This window comes from Antennarius striatus, chromosome 4, assembly GCF_040054535.1.
Source record: "Antennarius striatus isolate MH-2024 chromosome 4, ASM4005453v1, whole genome shotgun sequence".
NCBI lineage: Eukaryota > Metazoa > Chordata > Actinopteri > Lophiiformes > Antennariidae > Antennarius > Antennarius striatus.
In genome coordinates this window covers 18,180,361-18,198,570 of record NC_090779.1, presented here as the reverse complement: position 1 = coordinate 18,198,570, position 18,210 = coordinate 18,180,361, and the positions used below count along the sequence as shown (strand labels likewise).

The 18,210-nt window shown below is 42.5% G+C and overlaps 1 protein-coding gene across 8 annotated transcripts in view; it reads right to left on the bottom strand.

The window, feature by feature from the left end:
- Positions 1-122: 122 nt before the first annotated feature.
- Positions 123-18,210, bottom strand: part of fgd4a (FYVE, RhoGEF and PH domain containing 4a) — a 37,800-nt gene continuing 19,712 nt past the window's right edge. For 5 of the 8 annotated variants that reach the window (XM_068312686.1, XM_068312685.1, XM_068312687.1 and 2 more), the window contains 17 exons: positions 17,006-17,089; positions 10,586-10,738; positions 9,684-9,894; positions 7,251-7,650; positions 5,860-5,949; positions 5,543-5,688; positions 5,221-5,377; positions 4,951-5,089; positions 4,796-4,854; positions 4,570-4,716; positions 4,024-4,196; positions 3,744-3,774; positions 3,574-3,654; positions 3,369-3,494; positions 2,857-2,994; positions 2,586-2,726; positions 123-2,471 (listed from right to left, as the gene is read on the bottom strand). In XM_068312686.1, coding sequence (XP_068168787.1) covers positions 2,205-2,471; positions 2,586-2,726; positions 2,857-2,994; positions 3,369-3,494; positions 3,574-3,654; positions 3,744-3,774; positions 4,024-4,196; positions 4,570-4,716; positions 4,796-4,854; positions 4,951-5,089; positions 5,221-5,377; positions 5,543-5,688; positions 5,860-5,949; positions 7,251-7,650; positions 9,684-9,894; positions 10,586-10,738; positions 17,006-17,089 — 2,543 coding nt within the window. In that variant the 3' untranslated portion in view covers positions 123-2,204. Of the gene's footprint in view, positions 2,472-2,585; positions 2,727-2,856; positions 2,995-3,368; positions 3,495-3,573; positions 3,655-3,743; positions 3,775-4,023; positions 4,197-4,569; positions 4,717-4,795; positions 4,855-4,950; positions 5,090-5,220; positions 5,378-5,542; positions 5,689-5,859; positions 5,950-7,250; positions 7,651-9,119; positions 9,619-9,683; positions 9,895-10,585; positions 10,739-13,296; positions 13,423-14,346; positions 14,487-17,005; positions 17,090-18,210 lie in introns of those variants that run through there. The other 3 variants (XM_068312690.1, XM_068312691.1, XM_068312693.1) reach the window with 3 other exon arrangements.

Genomic DNA, 18,210 nt, shown 5'->3' with positions numbered 1-18,210 from the left:
ACACACACACACACACACAACATGCAACAAACTCATACTAGTAATTATAAACTAAAAATAAATCATTTAGTAGGTAAATGAAAATTCTTTTCATGTGGAGTTATTTCTTGCTGTTCAGGTGAGAACAGGAATGTTCCGCTTAGAGTTTTGATACCAAGTTCTTTTCAGACATGCTGCCGATGACTCAGACTCTTAATTTGTAAGTGAAGTCATTGAAGCGGTGATGTATGACATGAAATCAAGCTAAATCATTTAATCTGGTTTTATTTTCTTTGAAGGTAAACTTTAAAAGACGTTAAAGTGCACAGCTTCTTACACCTTTAGGGAGGGGAATGAGTGGATTCATAAAACAACCTGGATGAACATTCAGATCTTAAGGAATGGGAAGTTTTGTGCTCTTGTGTTTTAGCAATACTGAGGGGAGGAAAGTTCAGAGGGTTGAGAACAGCACGGGGTGTGGGGTGGACTGAGGATGACGACTCCATGGCTCACTAGTAGCATGTTTTGAGGAGTTTGTGGAAAAATCTACTCTGGGGAAAAAATAAACAAACCCAAAGATCTTATTTGACAGCGAGGGAACAACTTTGTGCTGCTTTTAATCATGCTTATTGTACTCCATAAATTACTTTTAAATAAAATTAATTACAGCATTAAAAACACATTTACATTTGTCACACCAGCTTTCCTATATCTGATTGTGCTGCACTTACATCTAAATTGAAAACCGTTGTTACACGAGGACGACGACGATTCTCTGCTCATCTCTCAACTTAAAGAAGTGCCATTGCTGTTTCAGACGGATAAAGTTTTTACCAACATCAGGATTTTATCACACACAGTTCTGTCAGGGTTGCAGGGTCAAGTGTGAATGACAGTAATTATGGTGAAACCAGAGACTTATGTAATGTTTCTACTTATGTTTTTGTACCTTTTAAAGAGGTACAGAACTCATTTTACAATGGAAACAGACCAGAACGAATCCAGCTGCCATCAACATCTTCAACAATTCAGTATACAGTAGTCATATCTAATATGTTTACTTCTTTTGTGATTTTAAATCTGTCCAGCCCTTTGTGGAGGAGCAACACCACTTTCCCAGAGGCCATTTTGAATTACTCTGGCTATTTCTTTCATTTGAGGATCCTAAAGGCGTTCACATTCGGTTATTTTATCTAGAAACAGTTTAACTGGTATCACAATAGGTATTGCCATTCTGATATGAAATAAATGAGTGTTTTAGCACCACCTGAGACCTGGGACCAATTATTTCTCCTGCGGTCGTCATCTTTCAGATATAAAACTGCTTTGATTACGGTAGTTTGCTTCAGAGACATCACAGACGGCTGCAGACATATCGGCCAACGTGCATCAAGATCAATGATTTTTCATTGTGGGATGAGAGAGGAAGGCCAGACCGTTGCTTTCAAATCACTTGAATATTTTTCCAATTGGAATCACCCTCAAGCGAAGAAAAACAGGAATACTGTAAATACTTCTATGCTATTGTTATCGAAACATTTCAGACTGATTTCTGTACATGAAAATATTTTCTTCTACTGATCTGGGATCCGGTTGTGGTATTCTAGTGTATTCTACAAAACGTCCAAATCCCCGGTAACACGGGAAACCCGACAGGATGGCTGGCTTGATGAGACGCATAATCCCACCAGTGGATTCAGAGACTGCTGCTCCCAGTTGTATTTACCCAATCACCTTTTGTCAATCTCAGCTATGAAATTACAATTTTTCCTTTTTGAAAAGAAAACAATTGACGCCCTACAGGTACAGAGTTGAGCTGCAGCACCAGGAGACTTCTGAGTTTTGTCCTTTCCTTTTGAATTCTATCCTTTACAGGGTTCTGCCTTCCGTCAGTGGTCGTCTCCCCCCAGCTCAAGAAGAACTGACACAGGCTGTCCTTAATAGTTCCTGTCTTAAATCAGTCCTGAGGCCACTGTGCTCTAGTGTTGATTGTCCCAGACCGTCCTTCAGTAATCCAGCACACTTCCATCAGTTTGACTTCATAAAAAAATCCACAAAGGAACTGATGCAGGAGGATGGAAAGGAAAGGCAGCTTATCCAGCACGGGTAAGCTTTAAGGTTTGGATTTAAGGACAAAATGGAGACTGTGCATTTGTATTGTGTGCGTGCACACACCTGCACATATTGTTTCTACTGTGCACATCCTACATTAGTTCACCACGCCCTTAAGTGCTATCAGTAGCCGCCTCCTGTGTGTTGTTGTTGTCCGTATTAGTATTGCCGTCGTTGGTCTGAGGACATTCCTGCGTCTCTCCTCTCACCGCGACTCGAATCACCTTCAGCCAGCGCTGCTTCAGCTCCTCGCTTTCAGCAGCGAAGCTGTGGAAGGACTTGGATTGAGAAAGGCGGAAGCTGGCCGGAAGGTCCGAGGGCCTGGTGCTGTCGTCCACTGAGTATCCCAGGAGGGGGATAGTACACTGGGCCTTCACATCCTGAGGAGAATGGCCAGAGAAGAAGAGATTGCAGTGAGAATAGAAGATTTTTTTATTATTTTTTTAGTTCACTCAGGCTTTCACACGTTTCGCTTCCTGCTCGTGGTGTCGTACCTGCGGAGCTCCGTACAGATAGAGCACCAGGGACTCCTTCTCCGGAATGACACACCACAATTTCTGCCATGGTTTGTTCTTCTCACAGTACTGCAGGAAGCTACAAATGATGCTGCTGTCCGTGAACTGAGCTGCCTCGATCTGCACAGATTAGAACTGGATCAGTAAAGCAACACTATTTCAACAGGAGGTAACTGTATATATTTAGATTGATTATGTCATAATGAGGAAGCCAGCATGTGTGTCTCTGTGTATGAAACATCCTGCTCACCTCCAGGATGCCCTTCTTCTTGCCCTCGGTCTTCCCTTCTCCTGTCAGAATGGAGAAGCAGTCTCTGCAGACTTTGTTCATCTTCTTGCCATCATATTCAAGCGGCACCTTATAGTCGGAACACTTCCAGCACACCACCTGTAGGGAGGAGGAAGATACAATCCTCATCACTCTCAAAGTTAGGATACCGCACATGTTTAACCAATCCAAAACAATTAGTCAGACTAATATTTAGTTTTCTACTATTGCGAGCGAAGAACATGATGTTTTATAACTGAAGCATTTTGATGGGATGGGTAAGAAATGAGCCACTCTCAATATCCGTAACATATTTCTTATTGAGAAATAATCCATATTAATAATAATTTAAAGACAAGAAAAAGTCACAAAAAAAGAAGAAAAAAAAAAGCCTGTGGGTGTTTTTTTTTATTTTAAGGTTGATTCATTTCACCAATATTTGAGCTCTTTGGTAAAAAAGTTAACAGATGGAAAATTATATGAACACGACTTACATAGCCACAGGCTCTGCAGTGGTGTCTCCGTCGCGTCAGAGCGGTGAAAGGCTCTTTACACCTCATGCACATCGTCACTTCATTGTCACGGATCCAGCGGGGGGCACGCTTTCCCAGCTCTGCTTTCTGCGTTCAAGCCACAACACGAGTCAGTACGACTGCAGACGGGCGCGACTGGTTTCTGTGTGACACTGATGTGACTTACTGATACTTCCTCCTCCTCTTTCAAGGCGCTCTTGAACGATTCGTTTCTCTGCTGGAAGACATCGATGGTCCTCTGGAAAGCCTAAAGGAAAGAGATCAAACCCACGTGTGACTCCTTCTGCATTCCCTGATTCAAACATGCATTAAAAGCGACATGTGTGCTGCATGTACCTTAATCCAGTCTGCCATGTCCTGCTCTGACCTGAGGAGGAAAAACATAACTTTATGTAATGGTCTTCCTGTTCTTCTCACAGCAACATAGCACTTAGCTGTGGCCACAGGCTTTATTTATTTCAATGTGTGCTTGTTTGAGTCATTTTCCATGTGAAATTATACTGTACATCGTACAAATGACAGAAAATTACAGACTTCTAACGTGGGCAGGGCTGGGAGGTTTCTTTTTTTAAAAGAGCTTTAATTGCATTATGTGTGAAATGTTTGCATAACATACTTGGCCTGTAGCTCCAACGTCCGCTCCTTCCCCGACACCTGGAAGGTATGAGGATATTCCTCGTTGGTCGTCTCCACCACCTTCATGCCGTCGATGCCGATCCGTGTTCTCACTGTGTATTTTGTGGCTCCCAGGCTGAATTTGGGCACGCAGTACAACAGCATGTTGTTGAACTAGGATCAAAATCACACACAAAACAGCGTATTGATGGCAGTGTAAGAGTATGGATCAGTGCTATTCTGCTTCTAGCGACCCTGTCCTCCAAAGGGGGACAGTTTTTCACACGGCAGGTAGTCTGAATTATTCAGACGGGAGACATTCAAGCTGAAGCTAATAAGACATAGCCAGAACGTAATCACATCATCCGGCAATCTTAGTAATTGAGAGATTTGTTCATGGGCCTCCAGAGCATCCTCACAGAGGTGTTCCTGGCTTAAAATGATTCACTCGTTTCAATTAACTTCTGCAGGCAAAGTCTCGCTGCAGCATATTTCCCAGCCGTGTCCTCTATTAGATGAGAAAGTGGAGGGGTTTGGGTTCACTCACCAGGAAGAGGTATATCTCCATAGCCGAGCCGTTCCTGGCCGAAAGTTTCAGGATCTGCCCCTCTTTGATGAACTCGTTTGAGGGATTGACGATGTCCTCCTCCTCACCCAGCATCTCATATATCTCTACCAGTTTCTTCAAATTCTCCTAAAATTAGATGGGACATTCTGGTCGGCTACTGATATACCAGAAAAACACTGGTCTTGGCTAAAACATCTGTACTTACAGCTTTTCGGATGGCGCTGTTAGAGTGAGTTGCTGCCGTGGAGATGATTTCTAAAGATTCTGTGGAAAAGAAGGATGTGGTTTATTTTAAAACAGGCTGAGGTGAATAAAAATTGCTGCAGGTACTGAGGAGTGAACATAAATATTCTGACTTACTTTCTGCATCTCGGCGGTCAGAGTGATCCTGAGGCAGCTTCTTTAAATAGTCCTTAAGCAGCATCTCATAGCGGGGAATCCTCTGCACGGGTCCCAACATGTGATGCTGAAGCGTCAGCAAACCACAGACCTCCAGACTCTGTCCAGGAAACAAAAAAACATATTTTCTCTGATATGCTTTCCCTAACTTGAGAATTGAGTGTTTTGATTGACTCTATGTCCTTTCACAAAATCAAACATGTCTTATGACCGGATGTTGGTGGGCGGTACCTGTATCTCCAGAAGAATGGCCTTGAATTGAGGTGAACGGTCAGTCCACTGTTTCACCAGCTCCATGGCGTTGTCAAAATTCCTCACGTACTCTGCATACATTTTGAGGAAGGGTGTGAGTTTCTGCAGGATGTCTCCGATACGAGGTGTGGAGGCCCTGCAGGGAGGGAGTTTGTTAAGCATTCAGTAAAAACCCGAGGCTGTTACACTTACAGTCATCATTGACATCTTAAATCAGCATTTGTTTCAGTGCAAGACACAAAGCAGCTACGACTTGATGCAAAACTCTGCTGCTATCATCCCATTACAAGCTGAAGCTCACCATTCTCCCATCCGTTTCTCCAGGTCCGGAAGCAGAAACTGGCTGTGAAAGGTGTGGATGGAGGAGATGTTGGAGAAGATGTTCTTCACTACCTCCACGGGGAACGTCCCTTTATTTGCCTCCTCCATTAACTTGGCGCAGAATACCTGAGGAGTCAACACGACACGGAACTGAGACGTGACAAATAACTGATAAAAGTGAATTTTAATTTCACTTGAGGGGAATAGAGACACGTTTGCACGCACCGCTGGCCTCACTGTTTGAATATTCTATTACGTAAACCTTTACTCAGTAAAATGAGTAAACTGGAGCCTCACCTGGTCCAGCAGGTTAAGTCGCGCCACGTAGGCTTTCTCTGTGTCCAAGAGCTCGCTGGCGATCTTGAAAAGCTTCTGCTCATTGGTCTCCTGAAAACAGAGGGTACACATTGACGTGAGCGAAACATCTGAGATCTCAAATTGCCTCTGATCATTAATGGCTCAGTGAAGTGTGAAAACCATCGATCGTTTCCAGTATTGATTGGTAAATGGTATTGCCATCTAAGGCTTGAAGCTTTTCAATATGGAAACTTGACTTAAGCTGTTTCAACTGTGCGTATATACAGAATGTCACCTCACCACTTTCTCTTATGTCCCTGACTGGACTCACATCACAAACCACCCATTATAAGCAGCTGTGGAACTAAACAGCTCAAGAAAATGACAAGAAATTGAGCATTTTCTGAATTTACTGTGGTCGAAAAAATTATTCCAACAAATTGTGCATTTATTGGACTGACTAAGGTTCAACAATTCAGTCACTTCTGGAATTCAGGCTTGTTTTATTAAGGACTGCTTCACTGATGTGTGTGTCCCATCATGGGGGGCGCAAAGACCGTCTAAACAGGAAATGAAAAAATAGAATAAGGGAAATGACACATCACAAAAACTGTATGTTTGTGCAATTTTTGTGAGCAGAAAATCATCAAATTAACGTAGAAGTGTTGCCTCAAAACCTGCTCAACAAGACTTTACACACTCACACACACACACACACAAACTGACCTAACAGCTATGTTTTCCATTCAATATTCATATTTAAAAAAAAAACAAAACCTCTTCAAGCTTAATGTGTCATACAAGATAAAGTTCCATCTCTGGCTCTGCTGCAACACTTCTGATCTTTTTCTGAAGTCTGAAGCTTTTAGTGGAGATCAATGTTCTGACAAACGTATAGAAATACTAATTCTGAAATCTGAGCAGAAATCAAATCCCAACAGCCACAGAATTTAGTTCCGACTGATAAAATGCTCAGTCTGTGACATACACACACATCTAAAATAAGACACAACATCACAGGGACGGTGTACTGGAAGATCTGAACCTGAGATATTTACAATCTATATTTATAGCCTGGAGACAACAGTAGATTCCCACGAGTCTGTGTGTGTGTGTGTGTGTGTGTGTGTGTGTGTGTGTGTGTGTTTGTGCGTGTGTGTGTGTGGGGCGGGGGCAGGACATCTGCTCGAGCTTCTCAAATAAAACCCCCCATCTGAGCCACCAGCCCTGGTAACCCAACAGAAGTGCATCTGGATTAGTTTGAAGATGTAATCTGACTGAAAGTCCAGAATATTAATACACGCCGACCGTCTGCCCATCACACGCCGTGTCATGACGCAGAGGATGTCAGTACCGCAGAGCGGCCAATCCGCCGGCAGACGCGCACTCACCTTATGGTCTGTGCTTCCTTCTTCATGTCCTCTCTCACTTGGAGTCCCATCCTCAGAGTCGCTTGTCGTACCAGTCCTGTCTGTGTGCGGAGGTGACGGATCGTCACTCTGTTCTGTGCTCCCTTCCCCCATATCTCCGTTTACCAGCTTGGCAGTTTTTATCCCGACACGATCATTGTTCGTCTCCCGTTTGTCCTCCTTCCTGTCCGGCTCTGTCTGTTCCACGGTCCCGTTGGACGCCGGGCTGCGTGCATCCTGCAGCATGGCCGCGTCAGACGAGTGGTTCTCCTGAATCCCGCCGGTCTCCTTCTGCCTCTGGTGGGCGAGGTGAGCTGGGCTGCAGTTGGACGACTTGCTGCTCTGTTTGAGAAGCAAGCCGTCTCTCTTGCTGTCTGTGTTGCTGGAGGAACAGAGGAAAAGGTAAAGGAGGAAGTCTGTCAGTACGATAAGAGCGCAGAGAGACTGAGCTGGAGCAAAACAGAACCGATAAATCTGGAAGGAGAGGCGGCAGGAGAGACAGCACACGGATCGGGGGGAGTGGGACCCCGACGGTAAGCAGAGACCTTTTGCATGTGAGCGGGAGAGTTAAAAATAAAACTGTGGAGATGCACAAACTTCTTACAATGCTGCTGAGAGCTGGTGCGGTGCAGAGGAAGTGTGTGTGTGTGTGTGTGTGTGTGTGTGTGTGTGTGTGTGTGTGTGTGTGTGTGTGTGTGTGATTGTGAGCAAACGAGGAATAGAGGTACAGTAATGAGTACAGGAGGAGGGGAGGAGAGGTTCACCACGGCTCCCCAGAGAGAGATTCTGCCCTACTTCCGTGGAGAACCCACATTATATACTGTATTGTAATATTCCCTTCAGTCCTTCTGCGACTATGAATGAAACTTGTTTGCAGAAAACACAAAACACGTACATGTTTGTGCAATTTTCACCACGCTACAACATCCTGTGCCGACAATCAGTCCAGCTGTTTCCCTCTGAATCACCTTTCCGGTGTTACAGTAAGCCGTAGCTGCTGCTCCGTCTGACACATCTGGTCTCTACTGTAAATTTGGCCACTGATCATACACAAAAATAATTTCTATCAGTAAATACATAAAAGATGATACAACTGTAATGTAAGCTGCGCTGGAAAAAAAACCAACCCATCAGTGACTTTTAAACTCAATAGAAGAGGAAGTACGCCAAAATAGAGGAACAGGCCAATGAAACGCTTCACAGTCGAATCACTTCTGTGCTGTAGGTATTTGGACATGACAGTAAGACAGTCCTAAAATAAATACTATTAAAAACAATGACTGGTAGTTACTGATTAATAGTAGTTTCCTCCTTCCTTTTTATATTAATGGCACAGTGTTCCAGTGTGTTTTTCAAACAGTTCAAATGAAACAAGAATTCAGAAACAGCTCTACTTGGAAGCCGAGTGCCATGTGAACCAGATAAGTATATTAGTGGGTTAATTCTCACTTTCTCTTTTCTCTCTTGTGAGGCCATGAGAGGGATAATCCCAGCAGCCCTGTACACTCAATAAAACACAGACACGCTCTTGCTCCAATTAAAACTCACCGCAACGCTTCAACGTGTGATAAGGTCCACTGCTGTGGACTGAATACTTTTTGGGCTGTACTGTTTGTTGGGACAAGGGCACCATTGTTGTGCCTCTCAAACCTTTCAAAGGGCCTCTCTGGCACACAAAAAGGCTGAAACTGCAATCAAAACTGACACGTCCTGTCATAAAACCAGGTTTTATTGCACAAAAGCTTCTCACTTAATTCTCAATTAGAATATGCAAATGAAAATTCCAAAAACAGCTTGCGTGAGAGAACAATCGCCATCATAGATCACCAGATCACTATGAGGAGATCCTACCTCGTTCTCTTGGGCTTCATCTCGTAACGGGTCCCGTCCCGCGGGCGACTAAGGAACTGTGTTCCCCCTGGTCTGAAAAAATCTGTTTTCATTCCCTTGCCAGCGCTTGGCTTGGAGATTAGCTCAGGCTAATCTCGTCTTGTTCTGTCTACGCCACTCGTCTGCCCTTCTATCAGTGAGTCAGGCTGGAGAATTTGATTGAGAGACTTCTGCTTTTTCACTTGAAATAACCGGCATAGGAAACGTGAGGACAGATGAAACTTTTCCATCATGGTGGTTACAAAAGATTGAACAAAACAACTAAGATGGGGTAATTTAACAATCTGTCATGATAAATAAAGCTACGTTGGTCACAGACAGAGTGATTAGTGAAAGTTGTGAAAAGTGATATTCAAGAACTACAGTACTCTCACTGGATAATATTGTACAACAAGTTTGCTATTGGGATGGTACTTGAGTCCCCTATTAGCTTACTTTTTTAAAAATATAATCGTTAACTTTGCTAATATTATTTTCTATCTCAATTGTGAACAGAACACATCAATAGGAATAATGAGATCCTACCTGTTCCCCTCAAACCGGCTGATGAGGTCTGAAACTTTGGAGGATTTCTCTCTGACTTTCTCTCGGGTCACAGCTCCCCTTCCTGCCCCTCTTCCCCCTCCTCCTCCTCCTTTTCCCTCCATGCTTGATCTGAATGGAGATCTCTGGATTTGGCCTAAAGGAGATGAGAGCTCCGTCACCGGGCTCTGGAGATGTGGCGGCTTTGGAGGCACTGGAGAAAAGACAGACGAAGACTTTTTTTATTTTTATGATGGTCAAAAACAGGTGAGAAGTGTCACTGCAATGTGGAGTTAAACCTGAAGGGGGCGGTACATGCTATCAAAAATGAACCGAATGTAGGACAGCGTTGAATGAAATGCTTAAATTTGGAGATAAGCAATTTTACTATCGCACAAATTATTGGCTGGAAATTGTGTCTGTGTGATAAACCTGCACGATAAAACTAACAGAAAGAAAGGCGCCCTCTCTCCTATCTGCCTGGGATTATTTACTCTGCTCAAACAAGTGAGACACAGGGTTCATTGATCGCAACACAACTTATGGAACTCCTGTTTTCATTCTCCCAGAGGTGGCCAGAGCATTTATTAAGAAATGCTCTATGTATGTAATTACATTTGCTCAAGTATAGCTTAAATAATACAATCGTTTTAAAACGAATCATGTGATTATCATCACATGATATCATCATCACTTTGGGCATCAATAAATAATCATACTTCTGCTCAACTGACAAGTAAACAATCATGGAGGGACAATGAGGAAGCAGGTCAAAAGTCACTGTGAGACAATCAGTGCGTGCATACCGGTATCCTGTCACCTTTGAATCATAGATCTTTGCAATTGTCTCCAGCGATCCTTCCCATGCATGTGGCTTAATTAGTTAAAGTCGACGTTATATTCACCTTCTGGTTTAGACAGTGACCGCCGACTGCTGCCGGCGTCTGTCCCATTGATCCCGCCCCTGCTGTTGATAGACGAGCCACTTTCCGCTCGGCTCAGACACTCATGCACGCTGGGTGGGTTACTGCGCTCACAGGATCGGCTTCTGCCTAGAGCTGATGGACACAGAGCAAAGGAGAGGGAGAGACGATCACAGTGTGAAAGACACAACTTCTCTGTTTAAAATGAAATACATAAGATAAACATCACTGCACCAAAGAAAATACTTCAAACAGCACCAGTAGTCAGATTGAATCCAAATGGTGACATGTCTGGGTTCATCTGCTCTTATTTTGGAGGTAGATGAGCACACATCAACTATTAAGAGCCCAAAAAGGTTTAATGAGCAAGAAGACCAAAAAGTATGGCGACTGATCATAGAATATTTTATATACAAGGCACACACATGAATGAATTGTCAGCGAAATAGCTGTTAAATAAAAAATAAAATGTTAAATCTTAGAGCGTGTCAGATGGCTCACTTGATTATTCTGCTAATGATCCAGTCGATGATGAGTTATGGTGAGGCTTTTACCCAAACAGCTGATCACAGCTGGCACAGCATCAGTGTGTATACCGACTGACTTAATGGGGTATCTGGCAGTGTTTACAGTAGCCTAAATCTGACCTCACACACACACACACACACACACACACACACACACACACACACACACACACACACACACACACACACACACACACACACACACACACACACACACACACACACACACACACACACACACACACAGATTTGTAAGTATTTAGACATGCAGCTCAGAAAGTCCATATATGGTCATGGAGGAGCCAATACATCCATAAACCAGACATTCGGACAACTTGTGTCTGTATCACTTCTAGTTTTGCGTCGAGTTGTGTGTTCATCAGTCACACTAATACAGGAGGAGGCAGTTTTAATTCCTGTAGTATAAATTATTCAAGGAGGCTCTTGATTCATTGATAGGACTAATTACATATTCAAGCATAAATTATCAGGACTTCAAAAAATAAGCCTCATCAGTTTCATCATAAATTTCTTCTAATCTGCAAATATTATAATTGAGTCATTTTTTAAAGTCACTTATTAAACAAGAATCTAGAGCTGTGCTTTATGTTGAAACAAAAACTGAGAGCTAAAAGCTAATGTCTGCTTGCTAATAAGGCTGAACAATTTTGCAAAAACCCCAACATGGTCAAGGTCAATATATAAATAGCTGACTGCTGGTTTTAAACATGTAAAATGTGTTCTAACATGCCATTCTGAACTGCGGTGCCGCGTAACGCCTACCCTATAAATTACATTTGGAAGATTTAAGGGAGCACATGCTTGTTTCGCACACACCCCAGAATAAATTACATCATTATAAAGTTCATATGTTTATGTCAGTGACCATGAAATGGAAAAAATGACTACTAAAAATGTGACAGGTATGCATTAAGAACATCTCCAAAAGTGATTGAAATATGATTTTAAAAAAAACAACAAAACGGTATAAATGCTAACATGTTGACAGGGATTTTGTAACTAAGCAAGTCACAGCTAATGTTTACGGACTGTGGCACAGCTTAGCTTGTGGCCCTTTGTTTATTTTTCCAGAAAGTGATCTTTATCATTCCAGTTCTGAAAAAGAAAGGGCAAACAACAACCACAGAGTCGTACATTCACCATCTTTAACTACGGTCAGGCTGACCGTAATTAAAGACAACAACTCTAGAGACTGTCTGACTGAAAACGATCCCACGCTGTGTTTGGGAATGCAGGATTTCTAAAGATGGCCCCAAAATTACAAATCAATTCTGAACAAAGCCTCAACATTTCTCTTGATTATGCAGTTGGCCTCTTCTTGCTGCCACATTGAGAGATCGGGAAAACATCCAGCATTGAGTTACGCACCATGTAACATCTGTCTAAAACAGAAATCTCTGTCTGCAGAATGCATAAGGGATATAAAGGAGTCTTACAGCATTTCAGCATCAAGTTAGCAGGGGTTGCACATAAGGCCTGGTTCCCCCCCACATCTGTACATCACCTCTGTGCTGGAGGCTGACAGCAGTACTGTGCTGCCATTTTAGACAGACATTTATATGTCTGCAAACACAACATGTTTATCTTACAATTGTTTATTGTCAAATGTGTATAAAATAATCTCAGATTCCGTGCAACCAGCTTGGCTCACCAACAGGTGACAGACTTTTGCCGAACATGAGATGAGCAAATCTATGCAGGTAAGACTGTCAGAGCAGTGATGCAATTCAGGAAATAAGGAGCCGGCCAGTGAAAGTCCAAAGCGACCTTCGCCTCTGCCCTTGTTGGACGATAGAGAGACTTGCTGCTATGGCAACAAGCACATTACCTTTGGAACATTTATTTCTGCACTGAGTGAAGTGAACCTGAACTCATCTGCTTGTTAAAGACAGCAAAAGTACTCGATGAAAGTGAAAAAGTGCTCTCTTATAAAGGCCGGGCATCAACAGCAGTGTGGATCAGACAAAACACCCTGTTCTGGTTTGTGAGTGAATCTGCATCATTTGGCGTCACAAAGATCTCTCTTCACTTCTATAGAGTCTTCAAGAGCATCTTTCCTCAGTGAATTAGTCTCTCGGCATGGTATGGGTCCATCAAAAAATGATTGGGTCTTCTGCCTTAAAGGGAATCAATAAAGTGGTTTACCTGAGTTCAGAGTATGTGGACATGTTTGTGCAGTAGTGCTGCAGCATTAAGCATCATCTTCACGCTCCATCACAGCCGTTCTCTTCTACCACAGCACAGCAGTGAAGATGCTAACCAGTAAGACGGCTGAAAGGATCAGACACAATAAATATCCTTTATCTCTAACAACAAACCGCGTTTGGAAACAGTGAATAAACTCAACTTGTGCCTTAAAATAATTTGAACTACAGAGACGGACGATTGTTTGGTTTTAAACCCTTTGCGATGTCTTTTGGAAAAGTAGGGTACGGTCAAAGGAAAAGCCTACAGCCTACTGTTTCCTGCATTGTTAAATAATACTGCACACATGGGTGGATGGAAGTTTTGTCAACCTGGAGATAAAAATGGTAAATCATTCCCCATGAGAAGCAGGAAGATCATGTCCTCCCAGCAGCGCTGTCACCTGATAGCAGGCTTTGTCTGACTTGGCTTTTTACACGTCCTGGTGTCACTCTTTGTCTCCTCAAAACACCCTTGTGGAAAATATGTGCCGATATTCCAGCGTAAGAGCTACAGGTAAGAAAAACAAAAGGCACACCTGTCTGTAGGTTACATGTGTCCCCACCCTACGAGCAGTTCAATCACCTCAAGCAGAGGAGTGCCTGGAATGGCATGAAATTAACGCCCGTTTCGTGGGCTGACAGGTATGATACACACCTGACAAGGGAACAGCAGAGCAGGCTTTGACTTACAGTATTCTGCTTTCAATACTTGTAATATCTGAATAAGATGAGGTCCATTCAGAACACGGTCTCAATAAATCTTTCACATACTCAGTCGTCAGCATATACATCATGGAGCTCAGCTGCTTGTCTGATCCCGTTAATAAAGGTAAATGATAACTGTCAGACAGTTTTAGAAGGTAAACACAACAACGCTCTCATGTGTCTACAGATAAGGGAGCGGGTCCGAAAGCACGTACATCAATGTGTTCTGATGATCTAAAATAAAATCCAACCAATCCAAGAGAATCTCAGCAAAGTGAGAAGAATGAAAACATTCCAAACTCACCTTGTGCTTCAGGTGGAAGGGAAACAATGGATTGTCAGTGAGGGACCGCGCTGTGAATGTGAGAGTGTTTTGGGTCCCTGAAGAGCTCTAAGGTTAGGATCCATGTGATCTTCCCAGACAGAACCACCGCTGACTGACTCAGCTCAGCTCAGCCAGGAGTGAGCAGAGGAAGACTCCTCCCTCGCTCAAGTTCACGCAACCTCTATTTGTGCTGCTCAACAAGTACAAAGACGCCCACACGTGCCCACACACACACACACACACACACACGCACAAGTACACCAATGGAGGATCACAAAGGCTACATATCTACAAACAGCATCCCAAATGAAGATTACTCTTCATCGTTGCCATGTAGAAACAAACAGAGTCAATTGTCTCAGAGACTATATGAAAATTCAACATTATCAGTTAACCTGATGAAGCAAGAAAGCAGCCTGAAGCAGCTTTGAGCACCGGTTTTCACTCATCAGCTGATATTTAAATGAATCCCAGAGCTTAAAATTAAAACATTATTTCTCGTCCTCAGGCTAATTTCTAGTGCAAATATTTAAAATAAAAACAAGAAAAACGAGGGGAAAAAAACTGGGGATGGATTGAGTTAAATGTGACGAACAACATTTATGCTTATTAATGAAAATGAAACCAAAGTTCCATCAAGACCTTACTTATTTCTAGAAATGAAGTGAACTTCTTGCAGAAGTAAATATAGGGAAGTAAATGTAGAGCTTCTCTATTATTTGTGCAGAGACTAATTACTGATCTATAGAAGAATATATCAAGCACAAGCTGTTACATGGGTATAAAAAAAGCCATAAGTGGTATCTGTGAATATGGAAGAGACTCGTATACTTCCTGTGTGTACACATTAAGACAAAAACATTGAACATCAGCCTGTCTTGTCTGTAAGCAGAGCAGGGTTACAAGAAATGACAGGTATTATTTTGCTCTCCCTGTAAACCAGTTCGACCAGTTGGAAATTCCATTGACAAAATATTTTTGTGGTTGACTTACGCCACTATTGAAAAATGCAATTGATAGATTACAGAAATAAAACAACTATGATATGTTTTGAAAAAATGAAACGCGTAACGTGTAAAACTTTCCTCCTTGGAGCTCTTCATCATACATGCACAGTAATGTCAATACACACGTGTAGATGAGGAAGACGCTTCCACAGCACAGCTACAACGGTTCTCCTAATGAAGCCGTGTTTTAAGATGGAGATGGTCAGAACCGAGTACCAAGTACTTCACTGCAGGGAGACGCGGTGAAGTTTCAGAGATAGTTTTAGACTTTAATGATGTGAAACCATGGAAAAGTTGAAATCTTCACACATCAGCGAGTAAATTTATGTCAATTCTTGACATATGCTTTGCTGAATCAGTAGAAGTAGGAAGGGTACGCAAAGAAGATATATTTAGACAAAGTGAAACACACACACACACACACACATACACACACATACACACACACACGCACACACAGCCATAAAAAAAACAGTTTTTAACCTTTTTTGCTGTCTGGAATGACCGAGTAAGATTACTGGTGAGAGTCTAGTTACGTCTGGCTCTGTCCTGGACATGAGCCTTCCATGGTAGTAGCGAGTGTGTGTGTGTGTGTGTGTGTGTGTGTGTGTGTGTGTGTGTGTGTGTGTGCGTGCGTGCGTGTGTGAGTGAGTGAGTGTGAGTGTGTGTGTGTGTGTGTGACAGACAGGTTTACCACAGACAACCATTATCACCAGACATGGGGGATTATCAATTTCCGTTGAACAATCCACACTTTTTTTTTTTTAGATTAAAGCTGCCTCATCCCTTAATCCAAGGGACAGTTTGAGATTAGAACCCCAGTCTGCTCCGACTCAAGAGGTAAGGAGGTGCGAAACTGGGGGGAGCTGAGGGAGATGGGGAGGTGGAGACTAGTACAGGAAACACAAGTAGACACAGTAGTATTTATTTTGAAGGGTAGATGAGGCAAAAGGGGAGAAAAAAAACCTTCAGCGATTGCGAAGAGGAACAGGATGAACACAGGAGGGAACATTGAGAGGATGATGGAAAGAGACAGACGATGGGCCAATGAAAAGACCAAGAGAGGAGTGAAAGGATGTACTAGGAAAAAAAGAAGAATGTATGAGTGGTGAGAGGAAAGCACCCATTCATCACACTGATGTCATCTGAGAGCTGCACACACATTTACACACAAGTTTGACATAAAAAATAGAACCGAGACCAGCAGCTTCTCTTCACACACCTGAATCAGCAGGGAAGCATGTTCACAGCGGTCTGCACAGCATCATCCTGTACCCCCCCTGTTAAAATCCTCATCACCACACAGGTTTAAAGAAGACTAAAAAGGCTGGCGGCATTGATGTTACAAACACGTGGTGACCCCACCCCCACCCCCCTCTGGGAATCACATGCCCACACGTAACAGAGCGTTTGAATGTTAATTCAGTAGCAACGATGCTATACCTCTCACATGCCACAAGATTTAAAATCAAGAATGTCTCTAAAAATGCATCAGTGACACCCTGAATCACAGGAAATGAACCACTTCTGTGTGGCAGCTATGAGTAGATGAACTGACCACAGCAGCTGTAATCATCTTCCAAAAGGTTGGGCTTCAAGATCAAAAAGTGAGTAAAGGTGAATCTGCCTACCTATAGAGTGTTCGATTTTCACTGCTACACAGGCCTCTTCATCAGAGTTCTTGGACTGGAAACAGGCAGCTTTGTCTTTCTTCTCTGCAAAAGAAAAAAGTACTGCATCATTCACGATACAAGAAAAACTAAACAAGAGAAGAATGTTCTCACATTCGACCTGCGTCTGAGGCAGCAGCTTCAGTCTGTTTTAGACGACCCCATGTTTTATTTAAGGGAATTTAAGGGGGCGTTGTACTTTTCTACAGAGAAAGGAAATGAAAATGAGGAATAGAAGAACGAGAGGAATACCAACGGGAATAAACAGCAGCTGGGACAACAAGCTGGACATGAACGGAAGAGGAAGATTTGGGCTTTGTAGCATTATGCCAGCTGCTTTTATGTAGATCAGGATTACGCTTGTGTTTGTTCAGACAATAAATAATCATATACCGTCCATGGAGACTTAAACTCTAATTAGTGTGTCTGTGAGGTGTAGGGTATCGTCTGTGGGGAGAGCCGACACTCTTTCAACACAACCCTTTAATATGCACATAAAAGATTAAAGAGGTAACAGAAACAGTCATGAAAGCGATGACTGACTCACAATACAACCAAAAACACACAACCGAGCAGCAACACGTGTAAGTAACATTAAAATACACAACAGTTGTGCAATCAAAACTGAGTTGCCTGCATCCAACTTCTTTGGACTTGATGACACCGAACCAATTACAACAGAGTGAAATTCAGTCCGTCATCTTCATGAAGAGACATTAAAGTTGTACCAGTTTTCATTAATGAATTAATAACTATTTTTATGCTATTTAAGATCTATCATTATCTCATCTTTAGCCATGATTGGTCTGAACTCACGCATCTCAAACTTTATAATGAATGTTGAATCCTAATCGTTCTCAGATTAATTCTTTGTCATCGCCACTGATGAAGTACATATTATACGTAATCTGTAAATATTATAATCTGAGACTTGCTTATTTTAACAAACCCACATGGTGAACAGTAATGCAAAGATGCAGCATGTTAGCATGTTAACATCAACTGTTCAAAGCATTTCTGAGCAGGAAGAAGAGATCTTGTGTTACTGCTGGCTAATTAAATAAAACATAAAACATTAAATAAAAGATTTTATGTTTTGGGATTTATCAGCACTCCAACACACACTGCAAGGTGCTATGGGTAGTAACATGTGTAAGAAAAATTAG